Here is a 26955-nt window from a genome sequence, read left to right on the forward strand (position 1 = left end):
TACCCTCAGACGAACCATCAAACAAGCAAAGTGTCAATACAGGATTAAGATTGAAACCTACTACACCGGCTCTTACGCTTGTCGGATGTGGCAGGGCTTGAAAAATATTCCGGACTGCAAAGGGAAACCCAGATGTAAGCTGTCCAGTGACGAGAGCCTACCAGACGAGCTAAATGTATTTTATGCATGCTTCGAGGCAAGCAACACTGAAGCATGCACGAGAACACCAGCTGTTCTGCATGACTGTGTGATAACGCTCTCGGTAGCCGAAGTGAACAAAACCTTTAAACAGGTCAACATTCACAAAGCAGCTGGGCCAGACGGATTACCAGAACATGTACTCAAAACATGCGCAGACCAAATGTCAAGAGTCTTCACTGACATTTTCAACCTCTCCCTGACCGAGTCTGTAATACCTACATCTTTCAAGCAGACCACCATAGTCCCTGCACCCGAGGAAACAAATGTAACCCGCCTAAATGACTACCGCCCCGTGGCACTCACGTCGGTAGCCATGAAGTCGGTAGCTGCCGCCAGGTGGTAAGAGTAGGCAACAACACGTCTGCCACGCTGATCCTTAACACTGGGGCCCATCTGGGTTGTGTACTTAGTCCCCTCCTGTATTCCCTGTTCACCCACGACTTCGTGACCAAACACGACTTCAACACCATCATTAAGTTTGCTGACGACACAACAGTGATCACCAACAACGATGAGACGGCCTATAGGGAGGAGGTCAGAGAACTGGCAGTGTGGTGCCATGACAACAACCTCTCCCTCAATGTGAGCAAGACAAAGGAGCTGATCGTGGACTACAGGAAAAGGCGGGCCGAACAGGCCCCTATTAACTATTCAACGGGGCTGTAGTGGAGCGGGTTGACAGTTTCAAGTTCCTTGGTGTCCACATCACCAACAAACTATCATGGTCCAAACATACCAAGACAGTCGTGAAGAGGGCACGACAAAATTTGGCATGGGTCCCCAGATCCTCAAAAGCTTCAACAGCTGCACCATCGAGAGCACCCTGACCGGTTGCATCACCACCTGGTATGGCAACTGCTCGGCATCTGACCGATTCTACAAGAGGGTAGTGCAAACAGTCCAGTACATCACTGGGGCCAAGCTTTCTGCCATCCAGGACCTATATAATAGGTGGTGTCAGAGGAAAGCCTATAAAATTGTCAGAGACTCCAGTCACCCAAGTCATAGACCCCCCTCCCTTTTGTAAACTGCTGCTACTCACTGTTTGTTATCTATGCATAGTTACTTCGCCCACACCAACATGTACAGATTACCTCAATTAGCCTGTATCCCTGCACACTGAACATGTACCCGGTGCCCCCTGTATTAGCCTCATTATTGTTATTCTTATTGTGTTTGTTTTTATTATTACTTTTTATTTTAGTCTACTTGGTAAATATTTTCTCAACTCTTCTTGAACTGTACTGTTGGTTAAGGGCTTGTAAGAGAAGCCATTCATGGTAAAGTCTACACTTGTTGTATTCGGCGCATGTGACAAATAAAGTTTGATTTGATTTGCGTGTGTGAGTGCGTGCTCATGTTTTACTCCCAAATAAATTCTATTGGTTATCTACCTGTCTTTGCACTGCGTGTGCTGCTCCTGATAACCATTAGACTGTATGCTACTGTTTGGCTGATGTAAGAGAATACAAATCTCAGACACATGGCAACAACTGGAATCTAACTCTTCCAATCACAATGAGTATGAGGGAATTCTGTTTTCACTGCAATCACCATAGTGAAGTATGTGGGAACAGGGATATTTTGGCTGCGAGATGGGGAGAGGACATCTCTATCTCTATCTTTAGGGCTCCCGAGTGGTGCAGCGGTCTAAGGCATTGCATCTCAGTGTAAGAGGTGTCATTACAGTCCCTGGTTCAATTCCAGGCTGTATCACATCCGGCTGTGATCGGGAGTCCCGTAGGACGGCGCAAAATTGGTCCGTTTTGGCTGGGGTAGGATGTGATTGTAAATAAGAATGTGTTCTTAACTGACTTGTCTAGTTAAATTAAACAAATAAAAAAATCTCTCTTCGACTTTATCTATGTGTGCAAGCATTATTCAGTCCCAACCCCACAGGGGTCGTGTTATCATATGAAGACTTGGTCCAACTTTACACACTATCTGCGTGTGAAATGGCATCCTATTCACTATATAGTACACTACTTTTGACCAGGGCCCATAGGGTTCTGGTCAAAAGTAGTGCACTATAAAGGGTGTACGGGGTGCCATTTTGGACACGCATACGGTCTCTTTAGTGAATAGCCATACTGTATCGTTGGTGAGAGGAACATGGTCCCTTCCAGCAAAAATGTGTAATTTACTATTGCTGGGTTATGTTTGTCCACCTGTTACAAAAGCTAATCATACTTCAGAGAGATTTGCTTTGGAGGGCGCCAGTGAACGGTTGATTACCTTACATAAATGTTTCTCTGTTGTTACTTAATTGTCGCAATAACATGTGGACAGCACATTTTGAACATAAAATCAACTATAGCCCCAAAACAGTCCACTTTGGTAAGGTAGGAAGGATCCAACAATCTTCAGGACTTTCTCACCGAGGGGTTGGAAAGTGAGAGCAAGAGAGAAAGAAAATGCAAGAGCAAGAGAAAGAGAGAGATGTTGCACCCAAACTGCCAGATCACTCCCTTTTTTTCCCTCCATTTGCTCTCCTTCCAGACCTTTATGGAGTGTCTTTAGCATGTATAAAACCAGAAACGGACCAAAATCAGATGCTCCTAATTGTTAAAACAGAGATGAGGTGAAATGAAGTGAAAAGAGACGGAGGGAGAGATCTTACACACTGAATGACGTCACTACCACATAACCACAAGTCTAAGTATGATAGACTGCACAAATAGGAAGAGAAAGCTCAACCTTTTACTTGCATCAGCAGCGTCCTCGTGACACAACCGATAGTGAAAATGCATTATTGACCGTCATCTAGGCCTGTCTGCATGTGCAGCTCAGGGATTTCCTCTTGAAGAATTCCAGTCGCCGAGAGCTAAGTTCAGACAAGCGAAATGGGTGAGGATTGGGTCTGTGTTCAAAACGACAGCTTATTACCCATATAAAGCACTAATTTTGAGCAGGCAATGGTCAAAAGTGGTTTGCTATATAGAGAATAGGGCACCATTTGGGACGCGCTTGGGTCTCCGCTGTGTTTGACCGGCTGGCAGGGGGTGAACCTGATAGAGCCACTTTGTCAGGTCACGTGACCAACCATGTTAAAATAATCAACCTTCTCTCTCTCTCTTTCTCCTCGGTAGAGGAGAGAGAGCAAATATGGTTCTCTTCCCTCCAACTTCCTCACAGTGCAGTAGTATACTGTATTACTCTATGCCAGAGAATATCAAGGCTACTGACTTAGGAGCGAATGTTGTACTCCTGTACCAGGACAAAACACCTACTGTAGCTGTTCCCAATCTGCAGGGTGGAGTAGAGCTGCGGCTTAAAGCAACAGAAATACAACCTGCAAGTCTGAAAACCAGGGTAACTGGAGCAGATCATACAACCTGCAAGTCTGAAAACCAGGGTAACTGGAGCAGATCATACAACCTGCAAGTCTGAAAACCAGGGTAACTGGAGCAGATCATACAACCTGCAAGTCTGAAAACCAGGGTAACTGGAGCAGATCATACAACCTGCAAGTCTGAAAACCAGGGTAACTGGAGCAGATCATACAACCTGCAAGTCTGAAAACCAGGGTAACTGGAGCAGATCATACAACCTGCAAGTCTGAAAACCAGGGTAACTGGAGCAGATCATACAACCTGCAAGTCTGAAAACCAGGGTAACTGGTGCAGATCATACAACCTGCAAGTCTGAAAACCAGGGTAACTGGAGCAGATCATACAACCTGCAAGTCTGAAAACCAGGGTAACTGGAGCAGATCATACAACCTGCAAGTCTGAAAACCAGGGTAACTGGAGCAGATCATACAACCTGCAAGTCTGAAAACCAGGGTAACTGGAGCAGATCATACAACCTGCAAGTCTGAAAACCAGGGTAACTGGAGCAGATCATACAACCTGCAAGTCTGAAAACCAGGGTAACTGGAGCAGATCATACAACCTGCAAGTCTGAAAACCAGAGTAACTGGAGCAGATCATACAACCTGCAAGTCTGAAAACCAGGGTAACTGGAGTAGATCATACAACCTGCAAGTCTGAAAAGGGTAACTGGAGCAGATCATACAACCTGTAAAACCAGAGTGGAGCAGATCATACAACCTGCAAGTCTGAAAACCAGAGTAACTGGAGCAGATCATACAACCTGCAAGTCTGAAAACCAGGGTAACTGGAGCAGATCATACAACCTGCAAGTCTGAAAACCAGGGTAACTGGAGCAGATCATACAACCTGCAAGTCTGAAAACCAGGGTAACTGGAGCAGATCTAGAGAAGCCACATCCACTGCAGCTGGCAGCATTCATAAGGCAGTACAGCCAGTGAAGTAAACATGGTGTCAGGATATTGCAGAGGGATACTAGGCTATATTCTGTTATTGCTATTTCTAGGGTGCAGTATACATGTCTGACTTGCTAAATCTTAAGCAAACAAATAAAGGCATTACAGTTAAGTTCTGCAGAGGAGTACAATTTTGAATTTGGCCTGAAGTGGTTTGTAGTGTGTTATAGAGTTATAACAGAACAGCTAAGAATGAACTTGGGCTGAGAGCTGGTAGTAGAGTGAGAGGTGGTAGAGTTAGGAGTAATTATATCATTAGAAAAACTCCTCTCAAAGTGTATGTTATTTAAGCCCAAGGAGGCGGGCTATGGTGTGGATGAATGCTGGTAATTGTCACCCAGGGCAAAATATAATTGCAGATGTGGGGGAGAGAGGATTATAAGAAACCAACGCTGTTTGGTACCATTGGGACATGTTTGGAGTTGGAGACAGAGGCAAATAGATGGCAATTTCTGATATGTCTACCTTGCAAATGATAGACCAAATATAATTCCAACATCCAGTGTCAACAACGCACATCAGAATGAAAAGTCCCATTGGTCGGACGAGCATGCATGTTTTCTCCTGCAACAGGTGGTGTAGCTAAACCTCCTCCCACTGTGTTAAGCAACCCCTTCAACACACAACATATACTGTACCTACTTCCTCTTTACAAAAACATCATTCTACACACTCAAATGCTTTTCTGATGTGAGTTCCTCTTGGAAAATACCAGTGCTCACTTGAATCATTGAACATAGACATTATGTTCATACATTCCAACCCCACTTTAGTACAAAAATGAGGATTTGGGTATAAACGTACCACCGTTCCTGAATTCCTGATATTGAACAACACTGACTGCGTAGTTTGTATACATTAAATACTTCTATGCATACAAATTGTAGTAACACCAGCTAATATATTTGCGAGTTTTAGCTCAAATGAGCTGAAAATTTGGCCTTCCACTAAAATGTATAGTTTTATGGCTGGATTATGTTTGACCACCTGCTACAAAAAAACTGAATGACAATTTTGAAGAAACGTGTGTCAACGTTCGTTACAACAACCTCATACATGTTTCAATAATTACTTGATTACGTCGATAACACTAACCAACCACCAACATTCATAGGTTACTTTAAAAAAAGAAACGTAAAACTCACTTTTCTGTTCTAGCAGAATACTACCAAACATTATCGTTCCCCACCAGAAAGCGGAAAAACGAAGTAGCTCCATTTAGAAACGGACTATAAACTCCTCTTCTTTTCATTTACTAAAGCCTGGATAAAAGTAAATATCCAGACTTTAATTCGAGACGTTCTTCGGGGGGTTTCTTCGGGTCTGCCTGTTGCTCTCATGCGTCTCTCAAGCAGCGTCCGGTTAGAAAAGTAAATAGTGCAGGCAGAACTTGCCGTATATGAGTCAGACAGTATGTATGCACTTTTCATGAAACAGGAAATCTTCAGAAAGGGCAGGACTGTTTTTTCTTCTTCTCTGGGCTACTTCTGAACTTCTGGGCTTGTGGCTCACTGGTCTTGAAACATGTTATTATGGCCACAATACCTATAGCAAGGCAAAAGTTGAAATGACACGCTCCAAAATAGATGGCAATGACTTCAAAAGAAGTTAGGATAAGTACACATCCAAACAAAACATAAGAATTTAACACCTCTTTGACTTACAATTCTGCCACATTCTTGACGTTTTTACGCCCTTCACTGTGCCATTTACCATTACACACAAATGATTGATCAGCCAAAATACAGCTGTGTCTGTCAACAAATGAATGACAACATTACATAACTTCTTTACTTGCTTTACTACCACTTTTTCACATGGACCCCTGATACATTGTCCCCCTCCTGCATATCTCTCTTCCTGAGGAAACCTATTATTCATCAGAGGGGGGACAGTTAGAGGTGGTGAGTGGCTGGGTGAGTGCTCCTTGATGTTCCCCTGTGTTGGTTTGATGGGTGGAACTCAGGGGTTAAGTCCACTGTTAACACCCATAAATTACTGGTTTATTACTGTGCTTCTGCAGCATATGTTTTCGCTTGGAATACTCAAGCCATGATGTCAGGCTTCAGACCTGACCTTATGAACTCTCTACAGATGTCGTCTCTATCTCTCTACACAATAAGGTATGGCTGCCTTTCATTGCAGTGCTACAAAAGTCACATAATATATTCATAATAGTTATTTTTCTGTGTTTATCCCATTGAGGAGATTTCCTGTATAAAATAGGATGTGTTTATAGTGTGCAAACCTTTACGTTTTGTGGCAAGTGTCTGTTTTTGTCTGTGTGCGTTTGTGTGTGTGTGAACATGCATGAATTTTTATTTATTTTCATTTTTAATTGAAACTTTCTTTAACTAGGCAAGTCAGTTAAGAACAAATTCTTATTTACAATGACAGCCTACCCCGGCCAAACCCGGACGACGCTGGGCCAATTGTACGACGTTAATATAGTGGATATAGTAGGGGCCATAGGGCACCTATGGGCAGGTGCGTCGGCCGCGTCGTTACACGTGCATGCATATGTGTGCATGTGTATGAGCGTGTATACTGTGTTAAAAATATGACATACACACACAGACACACACACACTTACACATACACCACACATGCACGCAGCACTCGCCTGCACAAGGCCGGCTCTAGCCTTTTGGGTGCCCTAAGCAAGATCTGCAAAACATTTCAGTGGCCACCTCTTGACGGAGGAGAGAGAAAAAATTCATTTTTTTATGTTAATTTCCTGAAATTCTATACATTTTGCCATGGGGCGTAGAGAAAATGTTGTAGTTTTAAAGCAAGTTTTCTACATTTCTACACATTTTTGCCAATGACGGAGAGAAAACTTTGCAATTTCATAACACATTTCCTGCAATTTTACTCATTTTGTAATGGGCATAGAGAAGAAATGTGCAGTTTTACAGCACATTTCCTACAATTATACCCATTATGCCATTGGGTGGAGAGAAATGTTTACAGTTTTAAAGCAAATTTCCAGCAAATGTATACATTTTGTAACGACTTAGGCAATGTTAATATGATATCTTAGTGAGAATAACTAACCCCCTGGAGGTTTGCCCCTTAGACAAACAACACTGTTAAAATTAAGTGCTTTGAAATACTAAAACTAGTGGCAACTGAGCTGCCACCACCTGAGCTGCCACAAATGTAATTACAGCCTATTTGGTGAAACTACACAGAGACAGGAACAATCACCCACGAAATACAAAGTGAAACCCCGGCTACCTAAATACGGTTCCCAATCAGAGACAACGAGAATCACCTGACTCTAATTGAGAACCGCCTCAGGCAGCCAAACCTATGCTACACCCCTACTCAGCCGCAATCCCAATGACTACAAAAACCCCAATACGAAATACAACAAAAACCCATGTCACACCCTGGCCTGAACAAATAATTAAAGAAAACACAAAATACTAAGATCAAGGCGTGACAACCCCCCCCCCCCCCCCTAAGGTGCGGACTCCCGGACGCACCTCAAAACCATAGGGAGGGTCCGGGTGGGCGTCTGTCCATGGTGGCGGTTCCGGCTCGGGACGTGGACCCCACTCCATTACAGTCATAGTTCCTCCCCTTCGCGTCCTGGGATAATCCACCATCGCCGCCGACCATGGCCTAATAGTCCTCACCCAGAACCCCACTGAACTGAGGGGCAGCTCGGGACTGAGGGGCAGCTCGGGACTGAGGCAGCTCGGGACTGAGGGGCAGCTCGGGACTGAGGGGCAGCTCGGGACTGAGGGGCAGCCCAAAACTGAGGGGAAGCCAAGTACTGAGAGAAAGCCCAGTGCTGAGAGAAAGCCCAGTACTGAGAGGAAGCCCAGTACTGAGTGGAAGCCCAGTACTGAGATGAAGCTCAGGCAGGTAGCCGGCTCCGGTAGATCCTGGCTGGCTGGCGGATCTGGAAGATTCTGGTTGACTAGCAGATCTGGAAGATTCTGGTTGACTGGCAGATCTGGAAGAGACTGGTTGACTGGCAGATCTGGAAGAATCTGGTTGACTGGCAGATCTAGAAGATCATGGCTGACTGGCGGATCTAGCTGCTCTATGCAGACTGACAGCTCTGGCTGCTCCATGCAGACTGACAGCTCCTTGCAGACTGACAGCTCTGGCTGCTTCTTACAGACTGACAGCTCTGGCTGCTTCATGCAGACTGACAGCTCTGGCTGCTTCATACAGACTGACAGCTCTGACTGCTCCATGAAGGCTGACAGCTCTGACTGCTCCATGCAGGCTGACAGCTCTGACTGCTCCATGCAGGCTGGCAGCACCTTGCAGACTGGCAGCTCCTTGCAGACTAGCAGCTCCTTGCAGACGGGCAGCTCTGGCTGCTTCATGCAGACTGACAGCTCTGGCTGCTTCATACAGACTGACAGCTCTGACTGCTCCATGCAGGCTGACAGCTCTGACTGCTCCATGCAGGCTGACAGCTCTGACTGTTCCATGCAGGCTGGCAGCACCTTGCAGATTGGCAGCTCCTTGCAGACTAGCAGCTCCTTGCAGACTGGCAGCTCTGGCTGCTTCATGCAGACTTACAGCTCAGGCTGCTCCGAACAGGCAGGAGGCTCCGGCAGCGCTGTAGAGGAGGAAGGCTCTGATAGCGCTGAACAGGCGGGAGACTCCGACAGCGCAGGAGGGAAGGAAGGCTCTGATAGCGCTGAACAGACAGGAGACTCCAGCAGCGCAGGAGGGAAGGAAGGCTCTGATAGCGCTGAACAGACAGGAGACTCCGGTAGCGCAGGAGGGAGGGAAGGCTCTGGCTGTGCTGAACAGGTGAGGCGCACTGACGGCCTGGTGCGTGGTGCTGGAACTGGTGCTACAGGATCGAGGACACGCACAGGAAGCCTGGTGCGGGGAGCTGCTACCGGAGGACTGGTGTGTGAAGGTGGCACAGGATGGACTGGACCGTGAAGGTGTACTGGAGAGCCTGAGAGCAGGACTGGCACAGGACGTGCAAGGCTAGGTAGGTACACAGGAGGCCTGGTGCGTGAGGCTGTCACATTTTTCACCAGCCGACTAACACGCACCTCAGGACGAGTATGGAGCGCTGACCCAGGTGCCATTAAATCCCCGACACACTCCGTCGGACGAATATCGTACCTATAGCACCATACTAGCAACTCCCTCATTACTCTCTCCTCCACTTTCCCCATGAACTCCTTCACAGTCTCTGCTTCGCTCACCTCTAACACCGGCTCTGGTTCTGGTCTCCACCTTGGCTCCTCACGATAAACAAGGAGAGTTGGCTCTGGATAGACCGGACCGTGCAGGCGCACTGGAGCTCTTGAGCACCGAGCCTGCCCAACCTTACCTGGCTCGATGCCCACTCGAGCCCGGCCAATACGAAGGGCTGGTATGAACCGCACCGGGCTATGCACCCGCACTGGAAACACTGTGCGCTCCATAGCATAACACGGTGCCTGCCCGGTCTCTCTAGCCCCCCGGTAAGCACAGGGAGTTTGCACAGATCTCCTACCTGGCATAGCCATACTCCCTGTAAGGCCCCCCCCCCCAATAATTTTTTTTGGGCTGCTTTTCGGGCTTCCTTGCCAACCGTGTTCGCTCGTATCGTCGGCTCCTATCTCCGGCTGCCTCTGCTCTCCTAAGTGCCCCCACCTGTTTCCATGGGAGGCGATCTCTTCCGGCCAGTATCTCCTCCCACGTGTAACAACCTTTACCATCCAACACGTCTTCCCATGTCCATTCTCCGAATAATTAATCCTCCTTTTGCTGCTCATGCTGTCGCTGCCGTGTCTTTCTCTTTGACTCCATTCTCCTATAGCTCTCTTCGCACTGCTCCTGCGAATCCCAGGCGGGCGCCGGCACTCTCTCTGGGTCGACCGCCCACCTGTCTATTTCTTCCCACGTAGTATACTCCATACTTCTGCTGTCCACAACGTCCTCCCTTCGCTGCTCATGCTGTCGCTGCCTGTTAACACGCTGCTCGGTCCGCGTGTGGTGGGTGATTCTGTAACGGCGTTCTTCGTTTGTAGAAAGAGAGTCGGACCGAAATGCAGCGTGGTGGTTACTCATGTCTTTAATGAAACAATCGCAATACATGAAATAACTCATACAAATACAAAACAACAAACGCAACGTGAAATCTAATTACAGCCTATCTGGTGAAACTACACAGAGACAGGAACAATCACCCACGAAATACACAGTGAAACCCCGGCTACCTAAATACGGTTCCCAATCAGAGACAACGAGAATCACCTGACTCTGATTGAGAACCGCCTCAGGCAGCCAAACCTATGCTACACCCCTACTCAGCCGCAATCCCAATGACTACAAAAACCCCAATACGAAATACAACAAAAACCCATGTCACACCCTGGCCTGAACAAATAATTAAAGAAAACACAAAATACTAAGACCAAGGCGTGACATTTCCATTGACATCATCAACCAATTAATAGACAATTAGGCAATGCCTACACATATTTGGTTAAAATCACACAATGCTTACTGATGATGTCTTGGAAACACTTATCTTCCTCTATCTTTTTTACTACAAAACATACAAACACAATTTTCACATATGTTGATGTTTGGGTGGTGCTGGAGATGATGAATATGACATTGACATTTTGTTACATTTTCTCTTTAAAGGTGTACTGAAACATTCATCCTGAGGTGTTCTGAAACATGACGTGGTATGTTGTAATGCCACTTAATCAAGTGTTGTGCAACACCTTGCCAGAGACTTGGAGCACTAACCCAGAAAAGGTTGAAAACACTATTATGGTGTTTTGAGTCCCGTGTCGTGCAGAATTAAATATCTTCTCTTTTAGTGTTGTTTACACTCTCTAAAGCTCCTAACCACGATGAGGGTGTTTCGAGTCTTGTCTAGTGCAGAATTAGAACCCTTCTTCTGGAGTTTCCAAATACTGTAATTACTGATTAACTCCTCATTGGTAATTCCAATAGGTCCAATGCTCAGTATAATGCTCAAACAAAGAACAAGAGAAAATATAATTTTGTGAAAATACTCTCTTTTTTTTTTGTCCAGGATAATAATTATTGAGGACAAAATGACTTTTTCAAGACATGATTTGAAGCTTGAAATGCTTTCTCTTTTCTTTGCAACTGGTCAAATGACAACAAAACATTTACAGGTCTTTCGCATTTTCTATATCTACAAAGTAAGACAGTTCCAAGATCTGTGAGGTACAGTATTTATTATATTAGTAGTCTTCCAAATGAATGGAAATATGGCATTATATTTCACATTCATGGAAAAACAATACAGGCCGCGACTGCCAATGTTAGCAGTAGCACATACAAAACGTGTACAAACTTTCACTCCACGGCTCAACGCAATCCACCAGTCATCCATCATGCGAATGCATCTGACCTGAGTCTCTATATTCAGATGATGGTACATGGCATGCTAAGTTGTTCAGATGGAATCACAGTACAGTTGATATGATTGACAGTTGAGTTGACATTAGTCTGTGATTCTTGTCTTGATTGGCTTTGGTTAAGGACTGGCCAGCCGATGGGTAACATAGTTGGTATATAAATAAAATTCTGCTGGGAGACAGAGAAATATTCAATAATAACAATCATGATATTACATGAAAGCATAATTAGGTTACAATATTAATAAATTGCAATATGAATATACAATTATTAAACATCGGCAGCAAGCAAAATGCATATGTGATTAAGCTATGCAAATACAGCAACAGATAACAATATAGGTAACACTTTACTTGACACACAGTGTCATAACAAGGTATGACATGGTCAGAACCATGCCAGAATATGTCCTAACAGATGACATAACTTGTCATAACCTGTCATAATATGGTCATTACACTGTCATGACCCATATATTAAGACCTACTGTGACATATATTGTGTTGTTTTATGGCTGGTTATGACACCTACATTTATTGAAATTAGTTGTTTCACTGCCAGTCATGTTTTTTAAAATCATATTTTAAATAACGTGTAGAAAATACACTTTATGACACTGTCATGAAGCATTATAACCATCCTTTGTCACTTTACTTAGACTAAGAAAATACACTTTATGACACTGTCATGAAGCATTATAACCATCCTGTGTTATTTTACTTAGACTAAGAAAATACACTTTATGACACTGTCATGAAGCATTATAACCATCCTTTGTCACTTTACTTAGACTAAGAAAATACACTTTATGACACTGTCATGAAGCATTATAACCATCCTGTGTTACTTTACTTAGACTAAGAAAATACACTTTATGACACTGTCATGAAGCATTATAACTATCCTTTGTCACTTTACTTAGACTAAGAAAATACACTTTATGACACTGTCATGAAGCATTATAACCATCCTTTGTCACTTTACTTAGACTAAGAAAATACACTTTAAGACAACATCCAGAAGCATTATAACCATCCTATGTTACTTTACTTAGGCTAAGAAAATACACTTTATGACACTGTCATGAAGCATTATAACCATCCTTTGTCACTTTACTTAGACTAAGAAAATACACTTTAATGACAGCCTAGGAACAGTGGGTTAACTGCCTTGTTCAGGGGCAGAACGACAGATTTTTACCTTGTTAGCTTGGGGATACGATCTAGAAACCTTTCGGTTACTGGTCCAACGTTCTAACCACGAGGCTACCTGCCGCCCTATAAAGGTGAAGAAGACACGGTTGTTGCACTCGCATGACCAATCATAATGCCTACAAAAGGCAACCTTGAGGATGACATAACAGGTGACATTGCACTACATAGCTGGTGACATAGCACTACAGAGGGACTCACAGGGGGGGAAGAAAAGGTGGTCATTGCACTCGTCCTCGGAGCAGGAGCAGATGAAGAACTAGGAGCACATGTCATTCCTCTCCCTCATCTCACACGTGCTGTTGTTATAGTCCTCCAGCACCAGACCATGCAGCTTATGGGCTGGGTTGTGGCATATCGTGTCTATGGTGACATTGTCGTCTTTCTTCCTCCTGGAAACAAGACAACAGGAGCAATTAGTTCCACTCCAATTCATTTTTGACAAACAGAGAGAAAATTTAAGCTAGTGATAAATACAGTAATAAAAGGGAAAGTAACTTTTTGAAAACTAACAAAACACAGTCTAAGCATTATGGTAGTGATTTGATACAGGGGTCGGGTTAGGTTGTACAGAATGTATCCCCCAGTTACAAAATACCAATACACGTGCAGTGAATAATACTGAAGGTGCACAAATGGACCTACAAATGGGATACTCAGGTCTCCTGCTGGGTGGTGTGGAGCGTATGTCGTGAAAGCCTTTTTAAGAGGTGTTGCTGTGAACATGGCATTAGGAGTTCAGCTGACTTCAGCTCTGAATGCTATAAATGTAATGAGATAATGTGGCATTGCCTTCAGCTTCGAACAGGAGGCCAAATCTAGTTCTCCCCTTTCTTTAGTGGGATTAGTGGATGGGGCACTTTTGGGTTTAGCTACTTAAATAAACCTTGTTCACAGCAAAAGTCGTATTTAAATTACAAATCACCAAACAAGATGATTAATTTCTGCTCTGTCACACATTACCATGCTCATAGTGTGTCACTGTACCCACTACCCAGCATTCTCTCCTAAGGTCAAGTTTAAAGGTCATTCCAACTGAGGGGTACTGTGGTCACTCACCAAATGCTGACACACACGTCCTCTGGATGGGGGCAGATGGCTGTGATGCTACAGTTGGTCAAACAGTGTGCCCATGCAGCTGGTAGACTCAACGTCACAGAATTTACACAGACGCTTCAGCTTCAGCATAGTCATTGATGAGGCCACTGAGGTGGAGACACAAAGAGATAGGGGGAAAGACATTAGATTGATTGTTTATAAAGGGATATGGTTACGTACAGCAGTCAATAGTTTGTCCATTTAGGTTACTCATGTGTCGTCAAATATGTTCACGCTTCACTGCAGCTCTTTTACTTCCCCATTCCAAAGTAATACAGGTCACTTTGACAAGATAAGACATTTCACCGGGATTCCATTTGATTGCGCTCAAATACAGCTTTTAAAGGCAATGTTACCGTGTTCGCGGCGATCGCATTCGAGGTAAACGCTGCAGAATTTGGCTCAAATAGAAATGACCTTTAAATGTTTTGGCTTGAACCCCAGTCATTATTTGCTTTCTTAAATGGGCCTAAACTGTATTGACCCAGAGAAGATGATAACTTTGCTTGACTTAGGAAACTGACAGTTCCCTCCAAATACACAGACAAACAAAAGGCCAACAAACATCAGAAAGGCGAACCTTCTCATCTAATATATTACATATTAATATGAACATTTCCTACACTGGAAGAGTATGGCCTGTTGAACAAATCAAATCAAATCGTATTTGTCACATACACATGGTTAGCAGAGGTTAATGCGAGTGTAGCGAAATGCTTGTGCTTCTAGTTCCGACAGTGTAGTAATAACCAACAAGTAATCTAACTAACAATTCCAAAACTACTGTCTTATACACACAAGTGTAAGGGGATATAGAATATGTACATAAAGATATATGAATGAGTGATGGTACAGAGCGGCATAGGCAAGATACAGTAGATGGTATAGAGTACAGTATATACATATGAGATGAGAATGTAAACAAAGTGGCATAGTTAAAGTGGCTAGTGATACATGTATTACATAAAGATGCAGTAATGATATAGAGTACAGTATATACGTATACATATGAGATGAATAATGTAGGGTATGTAAACATTATATTAGGTAGCATTGTTTAAAGTGGCTAGTGATATATTTCCCATCATTTCCCATCAATTCCCATTATTAAAGTGGCTGGAGTTGAGTCAGTGTGTTGGCAGCAGCCACTCAATGTTAGTGGTGGCTGTTTAACAGTCTGATGGCCTTGAGATAGAAGCTGTTTTTCAGTCTCTCGGTCCCAGCTTTGATGCACCTGTACTGACCTCGCCTTCTGGATGATAGCGGGGTGAACAGGCAGTGGCTCGGGTGGTTGTTGTCCTTGATGATCTTTAGGGCCTTCCTGTAACATCGGGTGGTGTAGGTGTCCTGGAGGGCAGGTAGTTTGCCCCCGGTGATGCGTTGTGCAGACCTCAATACCCTCTGGAGAGCCTTACGGTTGTGGGTGGAGCAGTTGCCGTACCAGGCGGTGATACAGCCCGCCAGGATGCTCTCGATTGTGCATCTGTAGAAGTTTGTGAGTGCTTTTTGTGACAAGCCGAATTTCTTCAGCCTCCTGAGGTTGAAGATGCGCTGCTGCTCCTTCTTCACGATGCTGTCTGTGTGGGTGGACCAATTCAGTTTGTCTGTGATGTGTATGCCGAGGAACTTAAAACTTGCTAACATTTAACATTTAAGTCATTTAGCAGACGCTCTTATCCAGAGCGACTTACAAATTGGTGCATTCACCTTATGACATCCAGTGGAACAGCCACTTTACAATAGTGCATCTAAATCTTTTAAGGGGGGTGAGAAGGATTACTTTATCCTATCCTAGGTATTCCTTAAAGAGGTGGGGTTTCAGGTGTCTCCGAAAGGTGGTGATTGACTCTGCTGTCCTGGCGTCGTGAGGGAGTTTGTTCCACCATCGGGGGCCAGAGCAGCGAACAGTTTTGACTGGGCTGAGCGGGAACTGTACTTCCTCAGTGGTAGGGAGGCGAGCAGGCCAGAGGTGCATGAACGCAGTGCCCTTGTTTGGGTGTAGGGCCTGATCAGAGCCTGGAGGTACTGAGGTGCCGTTCCCCTCACAGCTCCGTAGGCAAGCACCATGGTCTTGTAGCGGATGCGAGCTTCAACTGGAAGCCAGTGGAGAGAGCGGAGGAGCGGGGTGACGTGAGAGAACTTGGGAAGGTTGAACACCAGACGGGCTGCGGCGTTCTGGATGAGTTGTAGGGGTTTAATGGCACAGGCAGGGAGCCCAGCCAACAGCGAGTTGCAGTAATCCAGACGGGAGATGACAAGTGCCTTGTTGGACCTGCGCCGCTTCCTGTGTGAGGCAGGGTCGTACTCTGCGGATGTTGTAGAGCATGAACCTACAGGAACGGGCCACCGCCTTGATGTTAGTTGAGAACGACAGGGTGTTGTCCAGGATCACGCCAAGGTTCTTAGCGCTCTGGGAGGAGGACACAATGGAGTTGTCAACCGTGATGGCGAGATCATGGAACGGGCAGTCCTTCCCGGGAGGAAGAGCAGCTCCGTCTTGCCGAGGTTCAGCTTGAGGTGGTGATCCGTCATCCACACTGATATGTCTGCCAGACATGCAGAGATGCGATTCGCCACCTGGTCATCAGAAGGGGGAAAGGAGAAGATTAATTGTGTGTCGTCTGCATAGCAATGATAGGAGAGACCATGTGAGGTTATGACAGAGCCAAGTGACTTGGTGTATAGCGAGAATAGGAGAGGGCCTAGAACAGAGCCCTGGGGGACACCAGTGGTGAGAGCGCGTGGTGAGGAGACAGATTCTCGCCACGCCACCTGGTAGGAGCGACCTGTCAGGTAAGACGCAATCCAAGCATGGGCCGCGCCGGAGATGCCCAACTCGGAGAGGGTGGAGAGGAGGATCTGATGGTTCACAGTATCGAAGGCAGCCGATAGGTCTAGAAGGATGAGAGCAGAGGAGAGAGAGTTAGCTTTAGCAGTGCGGAGCGCCTCCATGATACAGAGAAGAGCAGTCTCAGTTGAATGACTAGTCTTGAAACCTGACTGATTTGGATCAAGAAGGTCATTCTGAGAGAGATAGCGGGAGAGCTGGCCAAGGACGGCACGTTCAAGAGTTTTGGAGAGAAAAGAAAGAAGGGATACTGGTCTGTAGTTGTTGACATCGGAGGGATCGAGTGTAGGTTTTTTTCAGAAGGGGTGCAACTCTCGCTCTCTTGAAGACGGAAGGGACGTAGCCAGCGGTCAGGGATGAGTTGATGAGCGAGGTGAGGTAAGGGAGAAGGTCTCCGGAAATGGTCTGGAGAAGAGAGGAGGGGATAGGGTCAAGCGGGCAGGTTGTTGGGCGGCCGGCCGTCACAAGACGCGAGATTTCATCTGGAGAGAGAGGGGAGAAAGAGGTCAGAGCACAGGGTAGGGCAGTGTGAGCAGAACCAGCAGTGTCGTTTGACTTAGCAAACGAGGATCGGATGTCGTCGACCTTCTTTTCAAAATGGTTGATGAAGTCATCTGCAGAGAGGGAGGAGGGGGAGGGGAGGAGGATTCAGGAGGGAGGAAAAGGTGGCAAAGAGCTTCCTAGGGTTAGAGGCAGATGCTTGGAATTTAGAGTGGTAGAAAGTGGCTTTAGCAGCAGAGGCAGAGGAGGAAAATGTAGAGAGGAGGGAGTGAAAGGATGCCAGGTCCGTAGGGAGAGGCGAGTTTTCCTCCATTTCCGCTCGGCTGCCCGGAGCCCTGTTCTGTGAGCTCGCAATGAGTCGTCGAGCCACGGAGCGGGAGGGGAGGACCGAGCCGGCCTGGAGGATAGGGGACATAGAGAGTCAAAGGATGCAGAAAGGGAGGAGAGGAGGGTTGAGGAGGCAGAATCAGGAGATAGGTTGGAGAAGGTTTGAGCAGAGGGAAGAGATGATAGGATGGAAGAGGAGAGAGTAGCGGGGGAGAGAGAGTGAAGGTTGGGATGGCGCGATACCATCCGAGTAGGGGCAGTGTGGGAAGTGTTGGATGAGAGCGAGAGGGAAAAGGATACAAGGTAGTGGTCGGAGACTTGGAGGGAGTTGCAATGAGGTTAGTGGAAGAACAGCATCTAGTAAAGATGAGGTCGAGCGTATTGCCTGCCTTGTGAGTAGGGGGGAAGGTGAGAGGGTGAGGTCAAAAGAGGAGAGGAGTGGAAAGAAGGAGGCAGAGAGGAATGAGTCAAAGGTAGACGTGGGGAGGTTAAAGTCGCCCAGAACTGTGAGAGGTGAGCCGTCCTCAGGAAAGGAGCTTATCAAGGCATCAAGCTCATTGATGAACTCTCCGAGGGAACCTGGAGGGCGATAAATGATAAGGATGTTAAGCTTGAAAGGGCTGGTAACTGTGACAGCATGGAATTCATAGGAGGCGATAGACAGATGGGTAAGGGGAGAAAGAGAGAATGACCACTTGGGAGAGATGAGGATCCCGGTGCCACCATCCCGCTGACCAGAAGCTCTCGGGGTGTGCGAGAACACGTGGGCGGACGAAGAGAGAGCAGTAAGTGTAGCAGTGTTATCTGTGGTGATCCATGTTTCCGTCAGTGCCAAGAAGTCGAGGGACTGGAGGGAGGCATAGGCTGAGATGAACTCTGCCTTGTTGGCCGCAGATCGGCAGTTCCAGAGGCTACCGTAGACCTGGAACTCCACATGGGTCGTGCGCGCTGGGACCACCAGATTAGGGTGGCCGCGGCCACGCGGTGTGGAGCGTTTGTATGGTCTGTGCAGAGAGGAGAGAACAGGGATAGACAGACACATAGTTGACAGGCTACAGAAGAGGCTACGCTAATGCAAGGAGATTGGAATGACAAGTGGACTACACGTCTCGAATGTTCAGAAAGTTAAGCTTACGTAGCAAGAATCTTATTGACTAAAATGATTAAAATGATACAGTACTGCTGAAGTAGGCTAGCTGGCAGTGGCTGCGTTGTTGCTACCCTCTCCACTACTGTTCCATCGATGTGGATAGGGGGGTGTTCCCTCTGCTGTTTCCTAAAGTCCACAATCATCTCCTTAGTTTTGTTGACGTTGAGTGTGAGGTTATTTTCCTGACACCACACTCAGAGGGCCCTCACCTCCTCCCTGTAGGCCGTCTCGTCGTTGTTGGTAATCAAGCCTACCACTGTTGTGTCGTCCGCAAACTTGATGATTGAGTTGGAGGCGTGCGTGGCCACGCAGTCGTGGGTGAACAGGGAGTACAGGAGAAGGCTCAGAACGCACCAGTGAACATCAGTGAGTACAGTGAAACATTAACCTCACCTCTCAGTCCAGACTACGTGAAGGAATGTATCATTATTGTGAGACTTGACAATTTCACTTTGTAAAGGATATGTGAAACAGACAAAAGGAATGTTCCCTTTGGTTGGGCTTTATTTTGTCGTGAAAAATTACATAATGGTCATGCTATCCCGTGTTTTACTGTTTAAAGAATTGTCTCTTGTTATATGCTAGTGTTTTTTCAAACCTGATACAAACTGGCCTCGTGCTATCTTAAATCTGCACAGACAACTAATTGCCTTTTATATACTGTCTGTTGACTGCCATGTATAAAACATGATGTATTTTTCTATAAAATCAGAGACCTGAATATGTTTGTGAAGGTTTCAACTCTGAAACATTCTTGGTGAAGGTTGGTTGCTTCATTTTCAAAAACGTTTTACAATTGTAGTTTGAAAGAATCTGCAGTCTCTCTCTTCCTATAGAATTGCTACCACAATTTGGTGACGAGGATGGGATTTGCTCCCGAGGAGACTGATGTTAAACTGCACACAGCAGGAGCTGCATTAGGCGTGGTTTAGTGAGTGGATACGCAATTCTGAACAGACAATAAATTACGGTGTAACGGCCGTTGGTGGAAGAAGGTGAGGACCAAGGTGCAGCGCGGTAAGTGTTCATCTTGTTTATTTAACTGAACATTGAATAACCAAAAGAACAAAGAGAACAACCGAAACAGTTCTGTCAGGTGAAACAAACACTAAACAGAAAATAACTACCCACACCACACAGGTGGGAAAAGGCTACCTAAGTATGATTCTCAATCAGAGACAACGATAGACAGCTGCCTCTGATTGAGAACCACACCTGGTGTAACGCCCGAGGTGTAGTGGAGAAGAAGTCAGGCACAGGAAGCAGAGTTCAGGGTAGCGCTACTTTTAATACACCACAACGGTGAAACAACGCCAACCCAAACAAACGCCCCAAACACGGGGAACTGAAACAGTTCAGCAAAATACACACACACGGACAACCGTGACCTACAGTCGTGTACAACCGTACACTGAAAATAATTCCACACAACCAGCAGGTGGGCTGGCTGGTAAATAAAGCCCAACCAATTATCCTAAACTAAACACAGGTGCAACTAATAAATAGAAAAGGGGGAAGAAAAGGGATCAGTGGTAGCTAGTAGGCCGGTGACGACGACCGCCGAGCGCCACCCGAACAGGAAGGGGAGCCACCTTCGGTAGGAGTCGTGGCACCCGGCCAAACACAGAAATCCAAAACATTGAAAATGAACATAGAATGCCCACCCTAGTCACACCCTGGCCTAACCAAAATAGAGAATAAAAATCTCTCTATGGCCAGGGAGTGACATACGGATGAAACTGATTTTCTTTGAAACATTATAGAAAATCCTGTTCTAAGAACAGGTTGTGCACATTATGTCTTTTTTGTAGCAAAAACACCCCTATTTAGAAATGTTATTGTTGTAGAGTTATTTCTGAATAGGGGATGTCTTAGAAGTAATTATAGGGCAAACATCCTTTTGAAGCAGCGTGACTCTGAAGGAGCAGGGGACATTTCTGATTGGGATCTTTCGAGAAGTATCCTGGTTAGAGACGGGTTGTGATACTCTGTTGAAGCAGAGAAGCGGCCATGGGATGATATGATACAACTACGAGTCATGTGATTCCAGGGCACAATCCTGAGATAGACAAACATAAATATTCCTGCAGATTTGATATATATATGTGAAATTTAAAAAAAACATTCTACAAGAAAATGTATTGTACTGCTAAACAGTTGGTTATGATTGGGAAACTAGATATAAATGTAAACCCTACACGGAAACGTGCATTGGAGGAACTACCATATGGGTACAACATTTAAAATGACATAGATTAATTCAAAAGTATTCTGATGGAGAAAAATGTACTCTTTTCAAATTATAAGAAATGAATGACGTTCCTAACCAAATACTGTTCATTTTGTGTGTTTGTTTTTGTTTCCTGAGTGTGTGTATTGACGAGAGATTTATATTATGGACGGACGAAGGACCCTATCAGCTCGACTGGCTGCACTGTGTGATTGAATAAAGGAACACATATTCTCCAGTAGTAAATTGGTAGACATTCCAGGATTGGTTATAATACAAGGTATCAAAACCTTTACCAATTAAAAGGCTCAAATACCACAACTACTCTCTGGGGAAGTGGGTATCACTACCATGGAAAATGGTTAAATTGGCATGAGTGAGTGAATAAATCTAAACACTCTGACCACGGTCAGGAAGAGGTCAACTGTAGCAAAGCCATAGATGTACTAAAAGAAGCGCAAAAGTATTCTACCAATTCGGCTCAAATATGAAAAAATCCAATCATGGATAAATTTGGCAGCATTTCCCCGCTGACTGGAAATATGCGAGAGCCGATACAAATTCATTGTTTCAACTAATTATGACAATTTGTTAGTTACACTAACTTTATGAACCGCATAGCATATAATTATAGCACTATCTACTGGTATTATATGTTAGCTAGCTACCTAACATTAGTTGGCTACTAATACATCAAACTTGCCTGTATATTAACTCTATGCAATCTAACTACCCTGCATTTATTGACTTGATTATTCACGTCATTCTCAGATCAATCCTGCTCCTCGGCCAGAGTGGCCAGTGTACACTCTGAACCGTCTGAATTTTCAAACACCTGTTGTAGTAATTTGTTAACAAGCTAGCAAGAGGCTGCGTATAGCAACAGCATCAACTTCCGGGTAGACATGCAAAGCTCAGCTGAAAGGTTACCGTTTGTTTACAGTATACTAAAATGAACTAATAGTATATATTATGAAGTATATACTCATTGAGTATCTGTTATATAGTATATTAGTTTGGCTATTTGTACACAGCTTGGGTATGTGAGGATATTGATAAAATGTGTACGTATGTTTTGATTGCAGGTTTTAAACCTGCTATCAAAATGGATATTGAGGGGGTAGCGGAAAAATACGGAAAAGTGAGTGTAGGGGCAATATTGGCAAAATGTATAACAGGAAAGTATTATATTTATTGGGGACACAGGAAGAATCGAAAGCGATATGACTACTACACATGTTACTGATTATTAGCATGAAAAGATAAAAAAACTCATATGCCACATTAGTAAACTATTTGGTAGAGCAGGGTCACAAGGCAGCATAGAACAAGAGATAACATATTTGGGGGTTTGGATTTCTGAAGGCCCGAATCACATTACACGTGATCAAGTAGGAACAATATGTTCTTTGGCAAAACCAAACAGTCCTTGTAGACTCGAGAAAACCCTAGGGGTTTTAATCTTCACTTACGTCTTCACTTCCGTCTTCTTCTAAAATAGATTTATACAATTGACGAAAGGGACGAGGGGTCACGACTAATTAAAGTGGTCTCCCTGTGGACAGAAGTTATCATGTTAATTAAAGTGGTCTCCCTGTGGACAGAAGTTATCATGTTTGTTTGACTGTAATTTAAAACTTTTTGTTCACCTGGTAAAGTAAACGTTGGTCAGAAAGACAGAGGTGTTGGAGGGCTGAGGTCAGTCTGTTATATCTGGAGTATTTCTCCTGTCTTGACCGATGCCCATTGTGAATTTAAGTACTCTCTCTCTCTCTCTCTCTCTCTCTCTCTCTCTCTCTCTCTCTCTCTCTCTCTCTCTCTCTCTCTCTCTCTCTCTCTCTCTCTCTCTCTGTGAGGACTTGAGCCCTAGGACCATACGTCAGGACTAGCGATTAATCGGCAGGGCCGATTTCAAGTTTTCATAACAATCGGTAATCAGCCTTTTTGGAAGCCGATTACAATGCAATCCACGCGGAAACTGCGTGGCAGGCTGACCACCTGTTGTGCGGGTGCAGTGTCAAAAGGATCTTGTGGCTGCAAGGAGCCAAGGTAAGTTGCTAGCCAGCATTAAACTTATCTTATAAAAAACAACCAATCTTCACATAATCACTAGTTAATTACACATGGTTGATGATATTACTAGGTTAACTGGCTTGTCCTACATTACATATAGTCAATGAGGTGCCTGTTACTTTATCGTCAAATCACAGCCTACTTCAACTTTGCCAAACAGGTGATGATGGCAGTATTTGAAATGTTTTAATTTGGGTTTTTTTAAGACCAGGGAAAGAAAAGAGAAAGAAAATACTTAATAAGGCTGACTGACCTATAACCTCCCTCTGTTCTGGCTTCCTGGTGAGGCCTGATCACATTGGGTGAGATTTAAATGGGTTATGTAAACACTAATAATTAGTAAGAAATGTATATTTTCGCAATAGTCCTATGTGTGACCATGAGAAGGAGAGCGAGAGAGCTCTGTCCCTGAATGAGGGACACCTGTCTCTAGTCTATTTACCATTACCTTATGGGATACAATTATTTCTTTATGGAGTTATGCAGAGTTGTAATTCTAATTTGATTTGTAATTTTTTTTGTTTATTTTTGTTTATTTTTAGATTTTGGTTTTTAATTACCGGTCCCCTGGGGCCTTTGGTAAATATGCTAATGTATTTCTTCACATGTCTGGCTATAAAAGGAAGAAGTGCATTGATGTTGTTTGGTTGTTGTTGTCTTGCTTCCATAACAAATCTCATCAGATTGGGTGTGCTGTAGGGTCGGGATGTCTCCCTAAGGATTGGCCTCCCTGACCCTGTAACTTTGTAGTGAGATCGCCAAGATGATAGGGCCAATTCCGGGTGGAAATGGTTTAAACTGCATTCTTATTCTCTTTGAGATTTGTTTTAGAAATCTGACAATGGCGTTCAGTACGGTCCTGCACCACTCCTACCGTCTTTGTTTTCTTCATTATTTTGGTTAGGTCAGGGTGTGACAAGGGTGATTTTATGTGTTTTTGTCTTGTCTAGGGGTTTGGTAGTGTTTAATAGTCTAGGTGTTATGTACAGTGGGGAGAACAAGTATTTGATACACTGCCGATTTTGCAGGTTTTCCTACTTACAAAGCATGTAGAGGTCTGTAATTTTTTATCATAGATACATTTCAACTGTGAGAGACGATGATTTTTAAGTAATTCATTTGCATTTTATTGCATGACATAAGTATTTGAATACCTACCAACCAGTAAGAATTCTGTCTCTAACAGACCTGTTAGTTTTCCTGAAATTCTTGAAATGTACCTATGATAAAAAATAACACCCCCATAAACCTGCCAAATCCCTAGACAAGACAAAAACACATAAATCACCCTTGTCACACCCTAACCTAAACAAAATAATAAAGAAAACATTGAATACTAAGGTCAGGGCGTGATACTCATGTTGCACTCGGTAGGAGTAGTGCAGGACTGTAATGAATGACAATTTTGAAGAAACGTGTGTCAACGTTCATTACAACAACCTCATAAATGTTTCAATAATTACTTGTTCAGCTCGATAACACTAACCAACCACCAACATTCATAGATTACTTTAAATAAACATATAACTCACTTTTCTGTTATAACAGAATACTACCAAACATTATCGTTCCCCAACAGAAAGTGGAAAAACGAAGTAGCTCCATTTAAAAACGGACTATAAACTCCTCTTCTTTTCATTTACTAAAGCCTGGATAAAAGTAAATATCCAGACTTTAATTCGAGACGTTCTTCAGATTTTCTCCGGTCTACTTGTTGTTCTCACGTGTCTCAAGCAGCGTCCGGTTAGAAAAGTAAATAGTGCAGGCAGAACTTGCCGTATATGAGTCAGACAGTATGTATGCACTTTTCATGAAACAGGAAATCTTCAGAAAGGGCGGGACTGTTTTTTTCTCCTTCTCTGGGCTACTTCTGAACTTCTGGGCTTGTGGCTCGCTGGTCTTGAAACATGTTATTATGGCCACAATACCTATAGCAAGGCAAAAGTTGAAATGACACGCTCCAAAATAGATGGCAATGACTTCAAAAGAAGTTAGGATAAGTACACATCCAAACAAAACATAAGAATTTAACACCTCTTTGACTTACAATTCTGCCACATTCTTGACGTTTTTACACCCTTCACTGTGCCATTTACCATAACACACAAATGATCGATCAGCCAAAATACAGCTGTGTCTGTCAGCAAATGAATGACAACATTACATAACTTCTTTACTTGCTTTACTAGCACTTTTTCACATGGACCCCTGATACATTGTCCCCCTCCTGCATATCTCTCTTCCTGAGGATAGCTATTATTCATCAGAGGGGGGACAGTTAGAGGTGGTGAGTGGTCTGGCTGAGTGCTCCTTGATGTTCCCCTGTGTTGGTTTGATGGGTGGTACTCAGGGGTTAAGTCCACTATTAACACCATAAATTACTGGTTTATTGCTGGGCTTCGCCAGCATATGTTTTCGCTTGGAATACTTAAGCCATGATGTCATGCTTCAGACCTGACCTTATGAACTCTCTACAGATGTCGTCTCTACCTCTCTACACAATAAGGTATGGGTGCCTTTCATTGCAGTGCAATAAAAATGACATAATATACTCATAGTAGTAATATTTCTGTGTTTATCCCATTGAGGAGATTTCCTGTATAAAATATGATTTGTTTATAGTGTGCAAACCTTTATGTTTTATGGTGGGTGTGTGTTTTTGCCTGTGTGCATGTCCGCACATGCGTTATACATATATGTGTGCCTGTGTGTCACGCCCTGGCCTTAGTTATCTTTGTTTTCTTTATTATTTTGGTTAGGCCAGGGTGTGACATGGGTTATTTATGTGTTTTGTCTTGTCTAGGGGTTTTTGTAGATTTATGGGGTTGTGTTCTTTTAGGTGTCTAGGTAAGTCTATGGTTACCTGGATTGGTTCTCAATCAGAGGCAGGTGTTTATCGTTGTCTCTGATTGGGAGCCATATTTAGGCAGCCATATTCTTTGGGTATTTTGTGGGTGATTGTTTCCTGTCTTTGAGTTTTATGCACCAGTTAGGACTGTTACAGTTTTCACGTTTATTGTGTTGTAGTTTGTACATGTTTGAGTTGTCTTATTAAAGAGCCATGAACTATAACCACGCTGCGTTTTGGTCCACCTCTCCTTCCCAGGAAGAAAGCTGTGACATCGTGTATACCATGTTAAAAATATGACAAACAGACACACACACATACATACATACATGCATGCAGTACTTGCTTGCACAGGGCCGGCTCTAGCCTTTTGGGTGCCCTAAGCAAGATTTGCAAAACATTTTAGTGGCCACTTGACGGTGGAGAGAAAAATGTCTGTTTTAATGTTAATTTCCTGCAATGTAATGACTTATGGAATGTTAATATGATATCTTAGTGAGACTAACTAATCCCCTGGAGGTTTGCCCCTTAGACAAACAACACTGTTAAAATTAAGTGCTTTGAAACACTAAAACTAGTGGCAACTGAGCTGCCACCACCTTAAAGGAGACAGAACCTTAACTTTGCTGGAGTATTGGGGTGGAAGGGTAGCCTAGTGGTTAGAGCGTTGGACTAGTAACCGGAAGGTTGCAAGTTCAAACCCCCGAGCTGACAAAGTACAAATCTGTCATTCTGCCCCTGAACAGGCAGTTAACCCACTGTTAACAGTTAACCCACTGTTCCTAGGCCGTCATTGAAAA

At 44.2% G+C, this 26955-nt stretch overlaps 1 protein-coding gene and 1 long non-coding RNA gene across 2 annotated transcripts in view; both read right to left on the reverse strand.

The window, feature by feature from the left end:
- The window catches only part of LOC118398317 (TGF-beta receptor type-2-like), a 29863-nt gene extending 23960 nt beyond the window's left edge, over positions 1-5903 (reverse strand). Inside the window, exon 1 of the mRNA XM_035793527.2 lies at positions 5635-5903. Coding sequence (XP_035649420.1) covers positions 5635-5707 — 73 coding nt within the window. The 5' untranslated portion in view covers positions 5708-5903. The remainder of the gene's footprint in view (positions 1-5634) is intronic.
- Positions 5904-11546: 5643 nt separating this feature from the next.
- On the reverse strand, positions 11547-25054 carry LOC118397766 (uncharacterized). Its single transcript, XR_004828483.2, has 5 exons — positions 24840-25054; positions 14140-14285; positions 13282-13472; positions 13070-13146; positions 11547-12037 (listed from the first exon to the last, which is right to left on the reverse strand). It is a non-coding gene; the product is annotated as an uncharacterized LOC118397766 (long non-coding RNA).
- Between the last annotated feature and the right edge of the window lie 1901 nt (positions 25055-26955).

This window comes from Oncorhynchus keta, chromosome 19 (assembly GCF_023373465.1).
Source record: "Oncorhynchus keta strain PuntledgeMale-10-30-2019 chromosome 19, Oket_V2, whole genome shotgun sequence".
NCBI classification, from domain to species: Eukaryota; Metazoa; Chordata; class Actinopteri; order Salmoniformes; family Salmonidae; genus Oncorhynchus; species Oncorhynchus keta.